Source organism: Pinus tabuliformis, chromosome X (genome assembly GCF_031772625.1).
Source record: "Pinus tabuliformis cultivar Carrire ecotype Pingquan chromosome X, CPIR1, whole genome shotgun sequence".
Classification (NCBI taxonomy): domain Eukaryota; kingdom Viridiplantae; phylum Streptophyta; class Pinopsida; order Pinales; family Pinaceae; genus Pinus; species Pinus tabuliformis.
Genome location: NC_142308.1, coordinates 387,434,119 through 387,456,903, shown reverse-complemented (window position 1 = coordinate 387,456,903; position 22,785 = coordinate 387,434,119). Strand labels below are relative to the sequence as shown.

General features: G+C 39.1%; 2 protein-coding genes across 7 annotated transcripts in view; both read left to right on the top strand.

The window, feature by feature from the left end:
- Window positions 1-22,785, top strand: part of LOC149140159 (uncharacterized) — a 78,641-nt gene that overhangs the window by 24,424 nt on the left and 31,432 nt on the right. The window contains exons 2-3 of one of the 6 annotated variants that reach the window (XM_089446537.1): window positions 11,777-11,918; window positions 12,027-12,098. The exons of 4 other annotated variants lie outside the window; for them this stretch is intronic. The gene's annotated coding sequence lies outside the window, so the exon portion shown is untranslated. Of the gene's footprint in view, window positions 1-11,776; window positions 11,919-12,026; window positions 12,099-22,785 lie in introns of those variants that run through there. One more of the 6 variants, XM_089446538.1, reaches the window with a different exon arrangement.
- On the top strand, window positions 16,678-19,255 carry LOC149140160 (uncharacterized). The gene is made up of 2 exons (XM_089449005.1): window positions 16,678-18,450; window positions 18,582-19,255. Exon 1 carries the CDS (start codon window positions 16,712-16,714, stop codon window positions 18,203-18,205), a length of 1,494 nt encoding a protein of 497 aa, XP_089305131.1. The 5' UTR covers window positions 16,678-16,711; the 3' UTR covers window positions 18,206-18,450; window positions 18,582-19,255.

Sequence of the window (22,785 nt, the reverse complement as noted above, 5' to 3'; positions counted from 1 at the left end):
CTCAGAGTGATAACATATGGGTTTACCGTGCTGCATCAACACTGCTCCCATGGCATAGTCACTGGCATTGGTTTCAATCTCGAATGGTCTTTGAAGATCAGGCAATGCTAGTACTGGTGATGTACTAATATTTTCTTTTAAGGTGTCGAAGGCTTTTTGCTGTTTGCCTCCCCACTGAAACACCTTGTTCAATCCTGTTAAAGCATGTAAGGGAGTTGCAATCAAGGAAAAGTTAGAAATAATCTGGAAAAGTTAGAAATAATCTTTCTTCAATACTGTGCTGCTCCTAGGAAGCTTCTAACTTCAGTAGCAGATTTGGGTTTAGGTTAGTTTACAATCACTGCAACCTTAGAGGGATCTATTTTCAATTCACCACCCCCTACAATATGACCCAAATAATTCAAAGATGTTTTGCGAAATTCACATTTTGAGAGCTTAACATAAAGATTTTATCTTTTCAAAACATCTAGAGTCTGCTTTACATGCTTCAAGTGTTCTTCCCATGTTTGACTAAATATAAGAATGTCATTTAAATATACAATGACAAAATCATCAATAAAAGGTCTAAGTACATCATTCATTACTCTCATGAAAGTAGTATGAGCATTAGTTAAGCCAAAAGGCATAACTAACCACTCATACAATCCCTGCTTTGTTTTGAAAGCAATCTTCCATGCATCTTGCTCTGCAACTCTGACCTGATAGTAGCCACTATGCAAGTCCAACTTGGAAAAGTAAACAACTTCTTTCAACTGATCTAATAGATCATCTATGTGAGAAAGGGGATAACGATTTTTGATCGTTATCTTGTTCAATGCTCGGTAATCAATGCACATTTTCCATGAGCCATTTTTTTTTATCACCAAGACAATTGGAGATCCACATGGTGATGTGCTAGGTCTTATGAACCCTTTCTCGAGCAGCTCTTGTACCTGCTTCTTGATTTATGCATTCTCTAAGGCGGACAACCTATACATTCCGATGTTAGGCAATGGAGCATCTTGCTGCAAATTAATATCATGTACTATTTCCTTTTTGGGTGGCAGACCTTTAGGTTCTTGAAATAGTATATCATATTCTGAAACAACTTTTTCTAAATCAGCTCGCTGTTTAGCATTACAGCCCTCAAATACATTGGTTTTATCAGGTTTCTTTTCCTTTACAACCATCAGTGAAAATTGTTTGCATGAATTTACAATTTTTTTTATCTGCCCTGAGTTTATGAGAGTATAATTATCCTTGAGTTTATGAGCTCTTACGATATATTCAATTCCATCTTTTACGAGCTGTTACTTGTTTTCAGCCCTATAGAAAATCGCTTTTCTATCATGCAAGTAAGTACTTCCTAAAACAATTCCACATATATCCAAGAGAACAACATCTAACTTAACCTCATCTACAAATGTTGACCCAAAAGAAAACCTAAGTTTACATTGTCTAGTCACTTGTAGCTTTGCTTTATCACATAACCAAACTAACGGATATGGTTTCTTGTGAGGTGTGGTTAGTAATCCCAACTTCTTTACAATTGCTTCAGAAATTAAATTGACTTGTGAGCCACACCACTATCAAACAAAATGTCAATCTTTTGGTGCTTGGAAAGAACTCTAATATGAAAAAGCTCATGTCTTTTCCTCTCATTTTCTTCATTTCTAGTAGATTGTGCAGAATTACTAGTAAATGCTTCAGAATTTTTACCTTTTATATTTGTCGCTGTGATTGTTGTTTCATCCCTTGAGTCTGACCCCAAATCTTTTTGAATAGCTGCGGTAGTCTTCTTCTTTTTGCCATTGTACTTCTTGGGTTTTAGCTCTGGATGCAGAATCCAGCAGTGTTCACCATCATGCCCATCCTTCTTGCAGTGAGTGCACGAAGGTTTGGTCTTTTGTACAACATTTGCCTTCTTCTCTTTCCATTCTGTTTTCTCTTTTCCTTATTCTTGCTTGCAGTGGGTTTTGATGATCCCCCAACTTCTGGGTTCACATTCTTGCCTCTAGCCTCTAGATGTGTAGCCTGAACAGATACCTCATCTATGCTAGTGGGATTAAACATGAGAATGGTATGCTTTAAATAGCTGTGTAGACCACCTATATACTTCAGCAAAGTTTCAGGTGAGTCTAAAGAAATTCCTAGAATCAAAGCTCTTTTCCTAAATTCTTGGGTGTAACTTTGTACACTTTTCCCTTTCAATTGTCGAAGAGTTTGCCAACTCATCATGGCTTGCTGCATATAAGCTAGTGGATAGAACTGTTTTTTAATTGCAGAAACAAATTCACTCTAGACAGAAAGAATTTTACCATGCTTCTTCATGTCAGCTTGTGTCTTGCCTTCCCACCATACCAAGGCAGTGCTTCCAAGGCGTAGGTTGGCCAGCTGAATCTTACTACTGTTTGAATCAATGCTCTGCTCCTTGCAATACACATCAATTTGTCTAATCCAATTATCCAGCTTCTCTGCATTCAACTCTCCATCATATATCGACAAATCAAATTTAACATCTAATTTAATCAAAGATGTCTTCTTTTTATTTTCAGGGCTATCAGGAGGTGTGGGAAGCTTTTCTTCTTTCCCTTTGCCTTTAGAATGGTCATGGAGGAGAGATTCTTTTGCTCCTTTATCTTGTTTGGAGTTTGATGAATCTTCTTCTCTACCTTTCTTAAATTCTCTATACATTTCCTCTACCATGGCTCTCATGGTCATGAAACTATCCATGAACTAGGAGTCTGATTCCAAGGGGCTTTCTTCTGCCATTTTCCTCTTAGGATAGACTCTTCCAGTTTCTGGGTTAGTTTCAACCAATTCTCGTTCTCCTAATTTAAGCTTTTGATCTAGTTAGCATTCAACAAAAAAAATCCAGCACAAGCTTGTCTAACCTTAGCAACCTAGAGCTCTGATACCACTTGATTTGATATTGATCTAAGACAAAAAATTAAGGTATTACAGACTCATGTGCATGGATGTGCCTATGTTATTTTATGCAATGGATCGATAAGATTGCGAAATACACAGACACTGAAGCGGTTAGAGAAAACATAACAGGCAAACATGTAAATACACAAGTTTGATAAGGAGCTCACCCAATACTCCTGGGCTACATCTCCCGTTCTAGCCTTTAGTGGTGGACTCTCTATTATGTTTTCAAAAGTAGAGTTTTTACAACAGTGAGCTCAATTTGAGTCTCACACAGCAGATATGAATCAGCAAGACTGTACTTGGATCCCCCAAGTCTCTGGAGTACACAGACTCTACTTACTGAAACTCGACCTCTATTGGTCACAGTAGTATGAGCCCAACCTGAGACTCATACATGACAGGCATATACAGAGGAGTTCGCTTGAACCTCTCAAGCTTTCTCTGTAGTACACAGACTCTCTGACTCTCTCTGGCTTTGTCTGGCTCGATGCTGCCTTTGCTCCTGCAGGTCAGCTCGACTCTCTCTTTCTGCGTCTAACTAAACTCTCTTTCTGCTTACTTGCTCTGTCTCTGTCAGTTTGTGGCTTTAAAGCCATCGACTTCCTGATTGTTCGTTTCCGCTTCTCGGCTTTCTGGTTTCCCTGCCTCTGTCCATCTGAATCCCCCTATTCGGCGTAATCATCACTGTATAACGCCTCACAGGGAGGTGGCCACTTATTCTGTAACGAATGAGTGTGTCAAGTTCACTGGAAATGTTTGAATGGCCATTTTGTCCGTTAACTCCAAGAATGCCTGCAAAATACGAATCTCCGCCAACGCATCGTCCATAGCGGACTTCAAATCCTTTACAATTCTGCCTGTTGACCCTGTCGAATCCGGTCATCCATTGGAACGCGTATCCGCCGTTGATTTGGGGCCTCCAGATCCAATGGTCATTGTTCATATTGGGTGGATAAGTAACATTATGTTTACTCATCCGATGTGAGGGGTTTTCTCTCTTCCGCCAGACGTGTGGCACCCATTGTGTGGCATCGGGCGGGACTCGGTTGAAACCGCTTACCGCTCGAAGCCCTTCCGATATTTTTCCGGTTTTGTGGAATCCTGCTCCGTCGGAACTGAATTAATTACTTTTCCGCGTTTCATAATATTTTGGGTCCGGGCGCTTGGGGCTTTTCCTTCTCTGAGGGGTTTGTCGTTAATCGCATATCAGAAACTGCCCCCGTTTCTCGAATTAACTTCTGGTTTTGCCAATTTGCACTAGCGCGCGTTACCATGGGCCAATGGTTGGCGCGCTTGACTGAAGGTCCTCGTTGCTCCGCACTGATCACAAATTGCCATTGTCACGAAGATATCTCTGATAAGCTTGACCTTTATAAGACTTTGAAACTTTGGCATGATTTTTAAGAATTCATGAAAACTTAAGAGAGTGTTCTAGGATCCAATTCGGATCATATTGTGAGATTACTTCATACTGAATCACAACTGTTTATACTTCAACCATTGTGCCAAGGACAATAAGGCCAATACAAAACTTTTATTGAATACCAATATTAGTCATTGAAATTCACTATGCCCACATAGCACTGTCATCAAGTACCAAATCAAATCAAAACTCTAACTTGTCATCACCATGAATTCAAATAATCCATAAGCCAAAACATATCCATGAACCATCAGTTATCATGTCAAAGTTCTAAAACATCATCAATATTTCAAGCCAATAGGTTAAATCTTGTCAAACCCATGTAATTGTTATCATATACAATCATACACATGGTGCATTCTTGATTTTGTGCACGAGGCTTCAAATTTTGTGACCTATAGGCATAACTACACCCATAGACCTTCTTCTGTGCTGTTGTGAGGCTTATCGCTGCACTGATAAGATTTCTTTCATGTGGTTGGGGTTTAAACTAGGGGAAACCCTTTCTTCTCAGACCAAAACTAACTGCAGACCAACAATTTCAGATATTTGTCTATTCATGTCTATAAACCATACTTCAATAGTAAAGAATCTTCTATACATATAGTGCAAATGATAGTGGGTGTAGGGATCTTATGAAGGGTTTCTCCCTCTTAATGAGCATTCCCTTCAGCCATTATTATTCAAGTCGTCAACTTGTCTATAATGCTGTTATGCATTAGCAGAAATGTTAGATCATAAAGTCAAACTATATCATATTCTAAAACATATATCCATCATGGTCATAACATTTAGCTTCAACTACTTCATCATCACATAACATCAAAATTTCATCAAGGGTTAGAGTCATATGATTAGGGCCACTGATAGGTGTGCCATCATACTTCAAAGATTTTAATTACTTCATAACTTCTTTATCATTAATCATCAAGTCAGGGCATCCAATTTTTCCACATGTCATAATTACCAAGCTAACCAAGGTCAACAAGAGGATCCTGAATGTCAATCTTATTGTTATACTTCTATCATCATGGTTATCATGCTTATCACAATTATTAATGATCAAATCAAGTTACCATATATAAAAATAAATGTGCTAGCCTTTACGAGATTAGGAAATCCATAATGTCTAAAATGAAATATGCTTGCCAAATATCAAGAGCAACAATATATCAAAAATCAATGTCTCTATGTAGCTTTACCATGACTTAATAGAATGTAAGATACTTGTCCAATACTAAGTGCATCATCTCATCGTAAGTATCATGAATCAAACTTACTTTCACATGCATGCATGAGCCATTTGTGTAGGTGACATTATCAGCATACCTTGTAGTATTCAAATACCTATGCACCTTCTTATTTGACATAGGCAACTATAGCACTTTGTCAACTTTTCATCAAGTGCCTCTTTTTCCATTTCCAACGCTAGTTCTTCTCTTCCTGTACTGGCCATGATCTTCAAGAAAGATCCACTTATCACAACTCATCAGGAGGTTAGAAGTATACAAATATTCATATATTCATGCAGGAAGTATAAGTAGCAATCAAAACAATAATCAGATCAATAGGTCTAAACAAAATAAAAGACAAAGAAGTAACATAAATCGAAAATTACTTATCGTCCATGAGAGGTGATTGTCTCCCTCTTGAGCCAACCTTCAAAGAGCCATCATTGTCAATTGTCCATATGACAATGTTGCCTTCAATATTTCAGCCAACTTTATCAGCAACTGGCCCTAATAGATACTATCCCATCCAGGGCTTCATTAAATCTATCACAAGTGCTTGTATATCTTCACATCAGTCATGCTAGGGTTTCTAGATTGCATATCTCAAATCTTTGTCTTAATTCAGGGTTTCTTCCAAACTCTATCCTCATAATATCCATCAAAACCTAATACACAAATTGCCTAGGGTGACCTTCAAACTCGAGTATTCTTTTAGGTCTCTGCCATCTTCTCTTGCTTCCATCAATGGTGTCTTCAGAGGGGTGATCTTCAATGACTTTTCTTCATCCCATCTTTGAAACCATGATATTTTTTCTTAGGGCTATATTGTTCTTTGCTTTGACAATTGCATTTCATTATTTCCATATTCAAATTCACCCCATGGCTTCATATCATTATTTAGATTTACATCATTATTTAGCAACATATGCAACTATGCAGAAAGAACAATATCATCATCAATACATCGTAACATAAAGGAATAATAGAAGAAAAACATTCACACATAGAGACACTAGGATTGGTCAGAGCCCAGGGCAAAACCCACTATGGGGAAAGCCCTTTGAAATTCTTCTTATTAGAGTATCATTGAATGATTCAGCAAAGAGAGAGTATAATGATCCATATATTCAACCATAAACCTATCAACAAAAATCAACTAAATAATATCCATGAGATGAACTCAACAATACTCATACTCAAAACCGTGATTCAAAAGCTTGTAATGAACTGGCACTATCTGCGATCAACTAGCGAAAACTTCGGACAACTGAAAAACCAAATCCTAGACTCCAGTCGCATGGAGAGAGTGTCATGCATGCGACTGAAACCCTCTAGTTGCATGCATAGGCTTTCATGCCAACGACTACAGTCAAAGCTTCCCTTTGACAAGCCTATGGTTGTGACCCAAAACCCTAGAAACATGCGCAGGGTTCGGACCCTGCAATTTCTCCTTTATGCGAACCAATTCTCTATGGACGTGCCTCAAACTTGTGCGAGCCAAAACCAAGAAAGAGAATAGAAGAATGTCTCATGATGATGTCCAAATGAGGTTGAGGTCACTTGTATTTATAGCCTTCCAAGGGTGTCCAATTTGCTTTAGGGCCGACCTGATCAAATATGCACATGTGGGATTTAATTCAAAAATACACTTTCCCTTGTCCAAATTGAGCACTTCAATAATCAAAATTGGTCCTCTCGAAAAGAGGAATCTAGTCCCATGGTTGGAATTTGTCACTTAGTTGCCAAATTAACAAAAAGTGTTAAGAAATTCAGTGTCTTGGTGAAAGAAAGTAGTTTCGAATTATTCATCTAAGCAATTGCAGAATTTTGTGGATAATTAATAGTATTGGCAACATTTTGAATGCGATGCAAGAGTGAGACAAGGCCAAACACTGTGTCAAGCCGAAAGGGATAAGCTCTAAACTCTATAAGGATGATGGGTTGGGAAACTGACTGCATGCACCTGATAATGTGGCGAAGGAGGGTGATTTATACTCTCTCTAATTGAAGACTAATTTGACTTTAGTAACCTAGGATCCCATACCTATGAACCATAAAGGACAACGGGCTGAACCAAAGTATTTGTGAGCGATGTCTTTGATATGTCTTGGAAGTGATTTTGAAAACACTGTCTCTCAAGATAGGTAATGGAACCATAGACTTTGCTGGCTTGGGGTTGGAGTGCATGGCATAGACCAAATTGAGGGCATGTGAAGAGTAACCCCAAGTAGGTGTATGTACAAGTGATATCAATATCCTCTCCTCTAAAAATGAAATGGTGATCAAAGAATGTCTTCTTCGATCTGTTGAAGATCATGACCTTGTTTTTACCCAGGTTGATTGTTAATTGTTGAAGGTCGCAAAGGAGGGCTACGTGAGGACCAAGCACTAGCTTGTAAAGGTGCATGATAGCTGTGAACAAGGTATATATCTGAGTCTTTGGAACAAAGTCTTGCGAGGGACGAAGTTGAAAGCTTTTTGAAAGTCCACAAGGTAACAATAGACTTTCTAAGAGTGATGCCGTGCCTCCTCAATAATGGCCTGAAGTGTAAGGATGTGGTCAATGATCTAATACTTAGGTCAGGATCTAGCTTGTCCTCTGGCTTTGAGTTGCCTCCTCCCAAGGTCCTTTGAAAGCATCAAGTGGAGGGATGTAGCATAAAGTTTAGAAAACATATGGCCTACCATGATTGTCTAGTAGTTGTTGGGATCCATACTAGAGCCTGATTTGTGAATCAGGTAGATAATGTCGTATTTTTGAAGTAAGGACTAAGTTGCATATCCATCTAGGGAGGGTCTAGGAGACTACCACTTTTCTCCACAAATGTACCAAAGCATTGGCTTTCTTGTTTGGTCAACATTTTAACTTGCAAAATAAACATAAGAGCACTTCTTGACCCTTAGTTAGTCATACCTTTGAATCTTCAACACCTCTGTAATATTCCCGAGAAATTAATTGCTCAAGAGACAAGGTGGCCTATCGATCCTTGTAGGCTATGGTCCTTGATAAGGGGGAAAACCTCAAAATACCCAATGTGTGGGCGAGTTTTGGGGCAGCTGGCCAAAAAAATCCAAAGTTGGGGTTTGGAGTGAATTTTACTCAATTAATTAAGGAGAGAATCCCCTCTAGGAAATCTATAAATACAAGAGGCTTGAATTCATTTGAATCATCATTGGATTGGATCAATTATCTCTGTTTTCTTTGAGCCTGAGGCTTTGAGGGTTTTAAGACCCCTTTTCCCGACTAATTTCGGTGGTGAAAGGTTCCACCCTAGTTAGTAAAACTACCTTTATCCTTTCTATTTTATTCTGTTCTGGCACAGGTTACTCTCTTGGAGTGAAACAAATTGGTTCTGGCATGACATATTCTCTTTGGAAACAACTCAAATTAGTTTGGCTTACATGAAGAGGGGTTTCGGTGGATGTTTTTAGCAAATCCTAGCCACGGAAGTTTTCCTTGGGAATTCGATCAAGAGAGGTCCTCTGCAATTTCGGGGGCCAAATGCAAACGAGGGCCAGCGAATGCCCTAATCCAGACGACAAGACAAATTTTCCCAGCCACCGAATTCTGGATGGATGGTTTTGAACAACGACACCATCAGGAAATCACTGTCCTGTTGCGGAACCGTAAGGGACAAGGTTGTAAATGAATGACTCTCTTCTAGCGGTTGTAAATACTAGCACGAGGGTTTAAGGCAGTTTGGGTCAACAAAACGCCAAGTGTTATATCCTGCAAATGGACTCGTGAGTAACCATCTGTAATGGGGAATCATCAGGATCAGTGTTGTTAAAATTGCGATATTATCGCGATTTTATCGTTTTATCACGAGTTTTTCATCAGAACGAGAATATCGTGAGTTTTATTTGAAATTATCGCCGATATTTTTTTCTGGCCCGATTTTTTGGAAATTATCGCGATAAAATCGGAAATTATCGTGGGCAGTTGGAGAGAGCTGGGAGACATTGCTTGGAGAGGGTTTGAAGATTTTTCAAGTGCTTAGAGGAGAAAATCAAGAGGAGGAGACCGATTTCTCCATAGAAACGGTATGGGGATCAATTTTTTTTTGTTTTCATTGTTTTTGTATTTTTTTCATTGTTTTTGGTTGGGTAACTTGGTATGGGCACCAATTTTTTTTTGTTTTCATTGTTTTTAAACATTGTTTTTGTATTTTTTCATTGTTTTTGTTGGGTAACTTGGTATGACTATGGGCACCATTTTTTTTTGTTTTCATTGTTTGTAAACATTGTTTATGTTTTTTTCATTGTTTTTGGTTGGGTAACTTGGGTTTTCATTGTATAATGTAAAAATTACAAATTAAAATACTAAATTGTAAATTTGTTACTTGTAAATATTAAATTGTAATCCTTATTTTCCCATAAGTTCACAACTTCACCGAAACACCATTCAAGTTTGCAACTTCAAAGTTCAAAAAAAACATGCCAAGGAAATTGGATCCCTTTTGGAAATATGGTGAACCTAAAGCTTCAAATGATAGACTAAACTTGACTTGCAAGTTGTGTGGCCACCCTATGTCCGGGGGGGGTGTATAGGTTGAAGTATCACCTTGCATAAATCTCTAGAAATGATGTGGGGCCTTGTTCAAATGCAAATCCTTAACTCATCCAAAGAGCCATGAAAGCATTGGAAGTTTTAGACCAGAATAGAGAGGCCAAAGAAGAAATCAAAAGGCAACTAAAAAAGTCAGCTGAAGCAAAGTGGCACTGGTTCTACTGTAGCATCAACCAATTCGGTAGCTGCCACATCATTTTTTGTTCCTTGAACCACACCTGGTTCACAGCCATCTATCAGTTCAATGCTAAAAAGAACTGAGAAAGAACAAGCTGATAAGTTGTTGGCAAAATTTCTCCTCTGGAGTGAAATTCCTTTTAGCATTGTAAGGAATAATCCATTTTTCCAACCTGCTGTTGATGTTGTTGCAAGTGTTGGCCCAGGGTACAAAATCCCTTCTTATCATGATTTTAGAGGCCGGATTCTTCAAAATGAAAAGCTTGACTGCACCCAAAGATTGGAGGATTTTAGGGCATCATGGGCACAAACAGGATGCACTGTTATGTTAGATGGTTGGACTGACCAAAAGGGGAGAACCCTTATAAACTTCTTGGTTAGTTGTTCCAAGGGGACTATGTTTATCAAATTTGTTAATGCATCTGCACAAATCAAAGATGCAAGAACTTTATGTGATTTGCTAGATGTGTTTATTTTGGAGGTGGGTGCAGAAAATGTTGTTCAAGTCATAACGGACATTGTTGCAAATTATGTTGCTGCTGGCAGGATGTTTATGGACAGACATCCTACTTTATTTTGGACACCTTGTGCTGCACACTGTATTGATTTGATGTTGGAGGACGGAGGGAAAATTCCCTTTGTTAAAGATATTGTTGATTCATCCAAAAGCATTACAAAATTTATATATAACCATACATCTGTGCTTAGCTTGATGAGAAGATTCACCAACAACAAAGATTTGGTGCGTCCCGCCATTATACGGTTTGCCACCAGTTTCATATCTCTTCAATCCCTCTTGAATTCTATGTGGGATGTGAAGAGAATGTTTCTTTCAGAGGAGTCGTGTGCTTTGCCAATGAGCCACAAACCAGAGGGAGAGGCCGTATGTAGACTAGTTTCATACCAGGAAGACTTCTGGGCGGGAGTGCAGGAGGTGTGCGCCATTCCTGAACCTTTGGTAAAGGTTCTTCGGTTGGTTGATGGTGAGAAGCCCGCAATAGGCTATTTGTATGAGGCCATGGATAGGGCCAAAGAAGCCATTTGGGCCTACTATGATGATAAGGGAGATGATGGGTTTTAGAGACAACTCCTTCTATGGGGAGTGATTGATGAGCGATGGAACAACACACTCCATCGTCCCATTCATGTTGCTGGGCTTTTCCTGAACCCCGCATTTTCTTACGCATGTGGGTTTGTATTTGATGCTGAGATCATGGATGGATTCTTATCCTGTGTCCAGAAGATGGTGCGATCTCTAGAACAACGTATAGAGATCTCTAAAGAAATTGAGACATATAGGATGGCAAGTGGCACATTTGGCTTTGAGATAGCTGTCATTGATAGGACGATTAAAATGGCTGGTATTTTTCAGTTTGTAACTTTGTTTCAAATTTCATTGTCTCTTCAAATTCCATTTTTTTTTTATGTTTATTTAAAATTTTATTTGTAATTTTGTTGTAGATGCATGGTGGAGAATGTATGGTGGCAGGGTACCCCTTCTGCAAAAGCTTGCCATTCGCATCCTCAGCCAAACATGTAGCTCCTCAGGATGTGAGCGCAACTGGTGTGTATTTGAAAAAATACACAACAAGAAGCGCAACAGGTTAACACTTAAACATTTAAAATATTGCAAATTTCCAAATAAATTTTTGAATTCATTAAATAATATTTTTTTGTAATTAGTAATTATTATTTCATGATCTTTGTATAGGTTGGAGTCTCAGCGACTTAATGACATGGTCTACGTCTACTACAATCTTCGATTGTGGGTGAGGCAACTTGAGAGGACACCTGATGTGGAGGTCATCTCATTGGATCAGATTGACACCACTGCTGCATGGAGGGTTGAGGCTGAGAGGCCTCTTGTGGAGTCTGCTGAGGATTGGTTAGTGCAGGATGTAGTGGAGGGGGAGGAGGAGGAGGAGGAGGAGGTGATACCACCTGCCCGAGCTACCCCTGCCACCAGTAGAGAACGTGGTCTACCTCCTATAGCTCCTACTTCTAGTTCTTCAGCTTCTAGAGCACATTAGACTCCACTGCCATCTCCACCAGCACGGCCACCAGCATCTACATCTAGAGGAAAAGGGAAAGCTGTGGCATTTTCTCGCAAGAGGGGCAGAGGAAATCAATAGGATTAGACTTTAGTTATTTTCTTCATTTTATTGTATATGACATTATGACATGATGAGATACGTTATTATATTTTTTGTTGATATTTTGAGGCTGAGTTGGGACTTAGGAGTCAGGGCTTACTATTCAGGACATGATTCAATGTTATGTGTGATTTTAGCACTAGAAATGATCTTAAACATCTTATATATTAGTTCTTTTATCACATTTATGTGTCAATGTATTTATTTTATGTTGTAGATGGTTTAGATATTAAAAAAATTGAAAAAAAATGAAAAAAAAAGAATATTTTTGTACCAAACGATTATTTCTGATTATTTCCCGATAATTACGATTTTTTCCTCACGCCGATATTATCCCAATAACGATTAATGCAACATTGATCAGGATAACACACTGTAACAATAAATTGTGTCAATAGTAGCAGATGTTAGTGCAAGTTTACAGGGACTAGCTGTTGACTGTTTACAAATTAAAGACAAACAAATTTAATACAACGGAATTCCACGGCCCCATTTAGCGGCCACATCAAGCATCTGAATGTGTAGCTGAAGGTGACTCAGAATATTCTGTTAGGGCATCATTTAATGAGTGGAATTAACAGAACCCACCATTAAACTGTCTCGTGGGACTAAGTAATTCTATTCGAGGCCACACTGAGGCCATACCAAGCCCTGTGGAAGTTATGAAGGTGTTTCTGAGCCCTCGCAGAAGGTTAATTTTCTTATCTGACATGCCTGAAGCTTAAGATAAAATCTGGCTCTTGAAGCAGAGCTCGGGGGGGCATCCTGAACAGGCAAAGAAAGTCTGAAGCGATCCAGAGGCGGAACATTTCCTAAATTGTCCAGCTATCCAATCAAAGTGAGTTGACAAACAATCTTGAAGAGTGCTCTGATAGTTTGGTTGCTCTGACTCCTGAGGGCATTTGGACTTCTCTGGTTTCTATTTGTGGAGACATGATAGGCTACTAATTGTTGTTATTTTTGCAGTAGCAATGGTTGAATTATAGAACGAATTAGAGTCATCTGTTTATTGAACAAGTTGTATTGGACCTGGATCGTGCTACTAGAACTGTGGTTAATTTATTTTATGGTATCGAATGCAATATTTTACTTTCTGATCATTGAGAAATAGTTATTCTAGAAAGGAAACTGTATGGTTAATTCTAGATTGTATTATTGAATGTTCTGTCCACTTCATCGAATCCAACAAAGAATTTTTTGTTGAACCATTAGTACCCTAAGAAATCCTAGGGAAAAAATCTCCCTAGGACAATACAATGGTATTAGAGCAGAAATCCTGCCAGACTGGATGGTATTTGAAAATGGAACCAACGAAAGCAAATTTTTGGGAAAAGTATGCAGAGTTTTGGGAGCAACAAGCAGAGTCTTGGAGGAAGCTAGAAGAGCAACAATTTGAAAATATCAGAGGATTAGAAGAATTTAAGAAAATGCGCAACATCTAAGAAAAATGAAATGGAACGACTTCTAGTGGTAAGGAAAGCAACTCAAGTTATACTGATCATAAGGCCAAGCTTGAAAAACAAGGTATAAGAAAGGTTGAAGCAAAGACGAAAGCATGGACATGGCTATATCCCCTGAAAGAGAAGGTACGCGATCAGCCAGATCCAATATTGGGAGAAATAAATGAAGACCATGCAGGGAAATGTGCAACAGAGGCTACTCAGCAGGATGCTTCCTTATCGACAATGCAAGAACCATCAACATCCTCATTGGATGAGAACTGCAATGAAAACATGGGAAACTATGCTGCTTGGAAGGATGCTGTGATGGCTAACTTGCAAGGATGTCCAGGACCATTGGTGGATGAACATATTGAGAATAGTAGCTTGGAGGATTCTTCACAGGCTTCTCAGAAGTCACATGAATCAATAGAAGCACGAGGGATCTCAAAGTCACTATTGGATAGAAGCACTGAGACTACAAGGGTTTCGCATGCAGAGGTCCCACTGGCAGACTTTCAAGGAATGCCAGAATTTATATTAGCTAAATTTAAAGCTGATAACAAAACCATGGCAATGATGGAACCTGCTCCCCATGACATCAGAAAAGGGTCACATATAGGGAATAAACTGGCAATACAGGAAATGATGACTCCATCCGTCAAGGCTTCTTCATTTAAAGGTGCCATACAGATGGGTTCAGAAGTTTACCAACATTTGAAGAATGGTAGAGGTACTGTCACATACAACATTATGATCTGGCATTTCTGCAAGATGAGGAGAGTTGGGGACTCTCAAAGATCATTGGAGAAAATGGAATCTACAGGTCTGGTAACTAAAGAGGCCACTCTGGCGGAAGAAAGCTTCTCAATGTATTGTAAGCCTGTTGAATTGCTCAACGTTCTTCAGCACCGAGCCTCAAAACATCCTTTAGCTCTTCAACAAAGTTTAAGTTACAAAATACAGGAAAAGCAACAAAGGCAAATCAAAATGACTGTCACATTCTCCAGAAATGTGAGTGGTGAAGTACAGGGGAAAAATTTCCGGTCTCTATGTATTTTGTTATCAAGTTCCATTCATCACTCTTTAGAGGATTCTTCAGTTTATTGGGTGACTCGTGCATGCTTACTGAAAACGTCAATTCAATAGGGATGCCATGAACAATCTGCAAATGATTTGCAGGAACTATGGTCTCTTTTGAACTTGCTTCTACTGAGGTATTTGACAATTGCAAAGCTTTCCATGACTGGTTCTCAAAGCCCTTTCAAAAGGATGGACCTTCTTCTCAGCTCCCTGAAGACAATTGGTTTGAAACTGAGAAGAAAGTGATTTTAATTCACAGATTGCACCAGATATTGGAACCTTTTATGCTTCATTGTCAGGTTGAACATGTAGAGGGGTCACTACCATAGAAGGTATCAATGGTATTGAGATGTAAAATATCAGCCCTTCAAGGTGCTATTTATGATTGGATCAAAGCAACATGCAATATTAGTCTCGATCCCTAGATTGAGTCCAAGAGAGTATCAGGCAATTCCAAAAGACAGATTAGAGCGTATGTTTCACTGAAGAACAGGTGTATGGATCTGCGAAAGGTTTGCAACCATCCTTTACAAAGTTATTTTTACTGGGTGGACTATTCTAATTTCTAATGATTATGCTGTGCGACCATGTGGAAAACTTTCAGTTCTGGACAGAATTTTCATCAAACTCCACAAAGCACATTATCGTGTCCTCCTATTCAATACAATGACAAAGTTGCTAGATATATTAGAAGGTTACCTGCAATGGAACTGCCTCCATTATAGAAGGATTGATGGAACAACTAGCTTAGAAGATAGAGAATTGACTATTCATGATTTTAATCAGTGTTGCACACATCGCGATAAAATCGCGATAAAATCGGAAAATCGCGATTTTTTAAATTTGCCGATTCAAAGCGCGATTTTTATCGAAAAAATCGCCCATTTTTTTTATAGCGATTTTTATCGAAAAAATCGCGATTTTTTGAAAAAATCGCGATTTTTTCGATAAAATCGCGATTTTTTCGGTTAAAATCGCGGGGGGCGCGGGCAGCGGGGTTTTATATGGAAAAAACGATTTTTTTTTTATTCATTCAGCAGTCCGCCGCGGAGGAGAAGGAGAAGAAGGGAGGGAGAGGGTTGCCGTCGGTTGTGGGAGCGAATCGAAGCGATTTTAGGAGGAATCCAAGCCAAGATCGCCAATTTGTCCATAAACCAGGTATGTAGATTAATTTTTTTTTGTTTTGGTTCAATAAAAACTTTGTTTTTCATTGTTTTTAAAGAATTTTTGGAAATTTTTCATTGATTTGGGATGGGTTATTTGTTATGACTATGAGAACCAATTTTTGATTTTTATTTTCTCATTTTCTTTAAACATTGTTTATTTTTTTTGATTTTTCATTGTTTTTTGGCATTTGGTTGGGTGACTTGGGTTTAGAAATTGGGATTTTGGAAATAATTAGCTTGTAATTTTGCAAATGCTAAATTGTAATTTGTATTTACTATTATCATTTATGTAATCCTAAATTCCTATTTCCTAATCCTTATTTTTCCATAGGTTTGCAAATTCAAAATTCAAAAACAAACATGCCAAGGAAATTGGATCCTTTCTGGGAATATGGTGACCCTAAAACTCCGAATGATAGACAAAACTTGTATTGCAAGTTGTGTGGAAAGGAAATATTCGGGGGGGTGTACAGGTTGAAGTTCCACCTTGCACAAATCCCTGGACGTGATGAGGGGCCCTGTCTAAAGACAAATGCTGAAATTATCCAAAAAGCCATGAGAGCATTGGGAGAATTAGAGCACACTAGAGACGCCAAAGAAGAACTCAAAAGGCAACTAAAAAGGTCAGTTGAAGGAAGTGGGCCAAGTGGCACAGGTTCTACTGCAGCGTCAGTCAATCCGTTTGCTGCATCATCATATTTTGTTCCTCGAACCACACCTGGTTCACAACCAACTATCGGTTCAATGATGAAAAGAACTGAAAAAGAAAAAGCTGACAAGTTGATGACAAAATTTCTCCTCTGGAGTGATATTCCTTTCAGCATTATAAGGAATAATCCATTTTTCCAACCTACTCTTGATGCTGTTGCCAGTGTTGGCCCGGGGTACAAACTCCCTTCTCTTCATGATTTCAGAGGCCGGCTTCTTCAAGATGAAAAGCGTGACTGCACCCAAAGATTGGAGGATTTTAGGGCATCATGGGCACAAACAGGATGCACTGTTATGTCAGATGGTTGGACTGACCAAAAGGGGAGAACCCTTATAAACTTCTTGGTTAGTTGTCCCTTGGGGACTATGTTTATCAAATCTGTTGATGCAACTCATCAAATCAAAGATGCAAAAAATTTATGTGATTTGCTGGATGTGTTTATTTTGGAGGTGGGTGCAGAAAATGTTGTCCAAGTCATAACGGACAACGCTGCAAATTATGTTGCTGCTGGTAGAATGCTTATGGACAGGCATCCTACTTTATTTTGGACACCTTGTGCTGCCCATTGTATTGATTTGATGTTAGAGGACATAGGGAAAATTCCCTTTGTCAAAGAGGCTGTTGACTCATCAAAAACCATCACAAAATTTATTTACAATCACACATCTGTGCTTAGCTTGATGAGAAAATGCACCAACAACAAAGAGTTGGTGCGCCCCGCCATTACACGGTTTGTGACGAGTTTCATATCTCTTCAATCCCTCTTGAATTCTATGTGGGATTTGAAGAGAATGTTTGTTTCAGAGGAGTGGCGTTCTTCGCCAATGAGCCGCAAACCAGAAGGAGAGGCCGTCTGCAGACTTGTTTCATACCAAGAAGACTTCTGGGCGGGAGTGCAGGAGGTGTGCGCTGTCACTGAACCTTTGGTAAAGGTTCTTCGGTTGGTAGATGGTGAGAAGCCCGCAATGGGCTATTTGTATGAAGCCATGGACAGGGCCAAAGAAGCCATTCGGTCCTACTATGATGACAAGGGAGATGATGGGTTCCAGAGACAACTCCTTCTATGGAAGGTCATTGATGAGCGATGGAACAACACACTCCATCGTCCCATTCATGCTGCTGGGCTTTTCCTGAACCCTGCATTTTCTTATGCATGTGGGTTTAATTTTGATGTTGAGGTCGTGGAAGGATTATTAACCTGTGTCCAGAAGATGGTGAGATCTTCAGAAGAACGTATGGAGATCTCTAGACAAATTGAGCAATATAAGTTGTCAGGTGGCTTATTTGGCTTTGATATGGCTGTCATTGATAGGACGGTTAAAATGCCAGGTATTTTTTAGTTTGTAGTATGTACTTTGTAACTTTGTTTCAAATTTCATTGTTTCTTCAAATTCCATTTTTTTCTTATGTTTATTTAAAATTTTATTTGTAATTTTGTTGTAGACGCATGGTGGAAGATGTATGGTGGCAGAGTACCCCTTTTGCAAAATCTTGCCATACGCATCCTCAGCCAAACATGCAGCTCCTCGGGATGTGAGCGCAATTGGAGTGTATTTGAAAAAATACACAACAAGAAGCGCAATAGGTTAACACTTAAACATTTAAAATATTGCAAATTTCCAAATAAATTTTTGAATTCATTAAAGTTTTAAACAATATTTTTTTTATAATATTAATTATTAATTATTAATTTATTATTTCATGAACTTTGTACAGGTTGGAGTCCCATAGACTTAATGACATGGTCTATGTCTACTACAATCTTCGATTGTGGGTGAAACAACTAGAGAAGACACCTGATACGGAAGCCATCTCATTGGATGGGATTGACACCACTGCTGAATGGAGGGTTGAGACCGAGAGGCCTCTCATGGATCCCACTGAGGATTGGTTAGTGCAGGATGAGGGGGAGGAGGAGGGGGAGGAGGAGGAGGAGGAGGAGCAGGAGCAGGAGCAGGAGGAGGAGGAGTTGGAGGAGCAGGAGGAGGAGGTGACACCGCCTACCCGGGCTACCCGGGCTACCACTACCACCAGTAGAGGACGTGGTCTCCGTCCACCTCAGCCTCCTATAGCTGCTACTACTAGTTCTTCAGCTTCTAGAGCACGTCAGACTCCACTGCCATTTCCACCACCACAGGCACCAGCTTCTACATCTAGAGGGAAAGAGAAAGTTGTGCCATTTTCTCGCAAGAGGGGCAGAGGAAATCAATAGGATTAGACTTTCATTTTATTGTATATGACATTATGACATGATGAGATACATTATCATATTTTTTGTTGATATTTTGAGGCTGAGTTGGACTTGGGACTCAGGACTTACTATTCAGGACATGATTCAATGTTATGTGTGATTTTAGCGCTAGAAATGATATTAAACATCTTATATATTAGTTTTTTTATCATATTTATGTGTCAATGTATTTATTTTATGTTGTAGATGGTTTAGATATTAAAAAAATTGAAAAAAATTGAAAAAAATGAATATTTTTGTGCCAAACGATTTTTTCCCGCTTTTTTCCGATTTTTTCCCGATTTTAACGATTTTTTCCGCTTTTTTCCCGGCGCCGATTAAATCCCGATCGCGATGTGTGCAACACTGATTTTAATAAGCCAGGTTCTGAATGTTTCCTATTCTTACTTAGTATCTGTGCAGCGGGAAGGGTTTTAAACCTTCAATCAGCAGGCACTGGTCATATTTGATCCTGATCCAAACCAAAAAAATGAAGAGCAGGCTGTAGCTAGGGCTCATAGGATTGGTTAGAAGAGACAGGTCAGAGTTATATACTTAGAAGCTGTTGTAGAAACAATATCAAGCTACTAGAAAGAAGATGAACTCAAAACTGGGGGAACAATAGATGATGAGGATGATCTTGCTGGTAAAGATCGATATATGGGTTTTGTGGAAAGCCTTGTTCATAACAACATTCAACAGTATAAAATTGATATGGCAGATGAGGTCATAAATGCAGGTCGTTTTGATCAAAGGACAACACAAGAAGAGAGGGGTATGACATTAGAGACTCTTTTACATGATGAAGAGAGGTATTAAGAAACAATGCATGATGTCCCTTCAATGCAGAAAGTAAATTGTTTAATTGCTAGAAGCGAAGAAAAACTGGAGCTATTTGACCAGATGGATGAGGAGATTGACTAGCCTGTTAAGATGATGAAGCATCGACAGAGATTCCTAAGTGGCTATGTGCGGGTTCAAGAGAAGTCAATGCTGCTCAAGATGCTATGTCTAAGCAGGTGTTAAGTAGGGGTTATGTGATACCAATTGGTACTAAAGAAGAAGATAAATTATGTGCAATGCCCCCTATAACCATTCTTGAGAAGAAATCAACCAGAATAGGAAATGCTTCTAATTGAAAACTCCCTAAAGTTTCATATAGTAACAGAAAACGACTACCTAATAAACACAGAGGCATGCAATCTGTTGATGGAGGCGATGAGGGAATTGAAGTATGGAAGAGAAAAATGGTTCAACTACACATGAAGAAGAGGGATTCCCATTCGTAAAGATAGAAGGACAGATTTTGCAGCAGGATTTGTCATTGGTTGGGGACGAGCAATGTCGGGAAGGGGGGACTGTGATGTTCCCGAGAAATTAATTGCTCAAGGAACGAAGTAGCCTATCGATCCGTGTAGGCTATAGTCTTTGATAAAGAGGAAAACCCTATGTTGCAGGAAACATTGCCCCCAGGTCTGTTTCAGCCAGGAAACACAACGGAAACATGGAAATGCGTACCGTATGGCCTGGAAACGAGTTTCTGGCCGTACTGGCACGTTCCACGTTGGGAAAACATGGCCAGTATGGCCGGAATAGAGTTCCCAGGTTGTACGATGGAGTTTCCACTTCATATTGTGAATTTTTTTTCCAGGTTGTACGACGGAGTTTCCAATTCATATTGTGAATTTTTTTTTTATTTGTTCTGTTGTTTCGGTTTGAAGTTTTGATTGGGCGAATAAAATATCTTGTGGATGCTTCTAGATGCCTCTTGAAAGTTATAAAAAGACTCTTGCCTCATTCACTCATCACACAATTGAACAAGTCATTTCTCTTGGAGACGGACGATTTTAGCAAAGGAGAAAAGAGGAAGAGAGCAGTGGTCTTTTGTTTTTATAGTTCTTGCAACCTCATAGTCTTTATTGTACTTGCAGCCTCATATATATAATAAAGGCTGATTTTGAGATTTGGATATATAATAAAGGTTGATTTTGGATATTCCAATATTGCTATTTTCATTATGTGATCATTCATGAGTAAATGTGATGTAAATTTAATCATAATGTTTAAACTTTAAATGTAATAAATTATAATGTATCATGTATGTTTTATGATTGCACATAACATTTCTTAAAAAGTTAAATGTTCTAAATTCTAATATATATATAACGTTTCCCTGTTTCCAAAATTTGGGGGGCAGGGGGGAGTCACGTTTCGTACTTGTGCCTGTTCTGGAAACTCGTACCCGTTTCCTCGTTTCCAAAATTTGGGGGGGAGCGAGGGGGGTCGGGGGTCACGTTTCGTACCTGTGCTTGTTTCGGAAACTCGTACTCGTTTCCAAAATTTGGGGGGGGGGGTTCACGTTTCGTACCTGTGCCCGTTTCAAAAACTCATACCCAATTTCTCGGTTTCGTGCAACTTAGGGAAAACCTCAAAATACCCAATGTGTGGTCGAGTTTTGGGGCATCTGGGCAAAGAAACCCAAAGTTGGGGTTTGTAGTGAATTTTGCTCAAATAATTAAGGAGAGAATCCCCTCCAGGAAATCTATAAATACAAGAGGGTTGAATTCATTTGAATCATCATTGGATTGGATAAATTATCTCTATTTTCGAGCTTGAGGCTCTGAGGGTTTTAAGACCCCTTTTCCCTACTAATTTTGGTGGTGAAAGATTCCACACTAGTTAGTAAAACTACCTTTATCCTTACTACTCTATTCTGTTTTGGCACAAGTTACTATCTCGGAGTGAATCAAATTGGTTATGGCACAACCTATTCTCTTTGGAAACAACTCAGATCTGTTTGGCTTACATGAAGAGGGGTTTTGGTGGACGTTTTTAGCAAACCCTAGCCATGAAAGTTTTCCTTGGGAATTCGATCAAGATAGGTCCTTTGCAACTTTGTGGGCCATGTTACCCACCACCTGTGGGGTGACACACATAGGACAAATTTTCTGCTATATTTGTCTTCAGTCGGCAGCCAACAACCCCTTGTAGCCACCTGATAGCTCGATGTTGTTGAAAAGTGTAACTAGGTTCGACCTTCATAATGACATGTAATTGCGATTTTTGTAAATGATGTAATGAAGAAAATAAAATTATTATTGGCTTGCTTCATGGGTTTCATGAGCAAGAGATTTTATTTTAGATGGCTCCCATTGAGAGCCTTTAGGATTTGTCATAAAAGTCATATAGAGTCAATGTCATGTATGAAGAACCCTCTTGGGCATGTTACTAATGTATATGAGTCAATAAAATGGTTTAGTAGCCCTCCAAGACAAGCACAAGGTATCCTTCTCCAAGTCGGCCTCAAGACAAAGAGAATAATCCATGTCGACTCACATAAATGAAGGCACACCTATTCAGATGCACATGTCAGCTAATTTATATAGGACAAACTACTATATATACGTGGCTGGGGTCTTCATATTTCCATAGTGAAGAAGCTTGCATATCTCTCTGTGATTTCGGATGACTATTACTGTCGCAAGTTCGGATGGAACTCAGTGAGAAGATAAAGGGACAACGAGGATCCTTTTTGGACTAATCAACGTAAACAATTCAAATATCTCTCTGAATTCGGGTGGATAGTTACAGTGAGGAATTCAGATATCATTTCAGTCAAGAAGTTCAAATGGAACTCGAAGAGGTGATGAAGAGACAACAAGGATCTTTCAAGGGACAATGAAGAGTAAC

Bases quoted from the DNA above. Each gene is read 5' to 3' on its own strand.
- LOC149140160 (XM_089449005.1), top strand. From the start codon at position 16,712: ATGAGAGCATTGGGAGAATTAGAGCACACTAGAGACGCCAAAGAAGAA.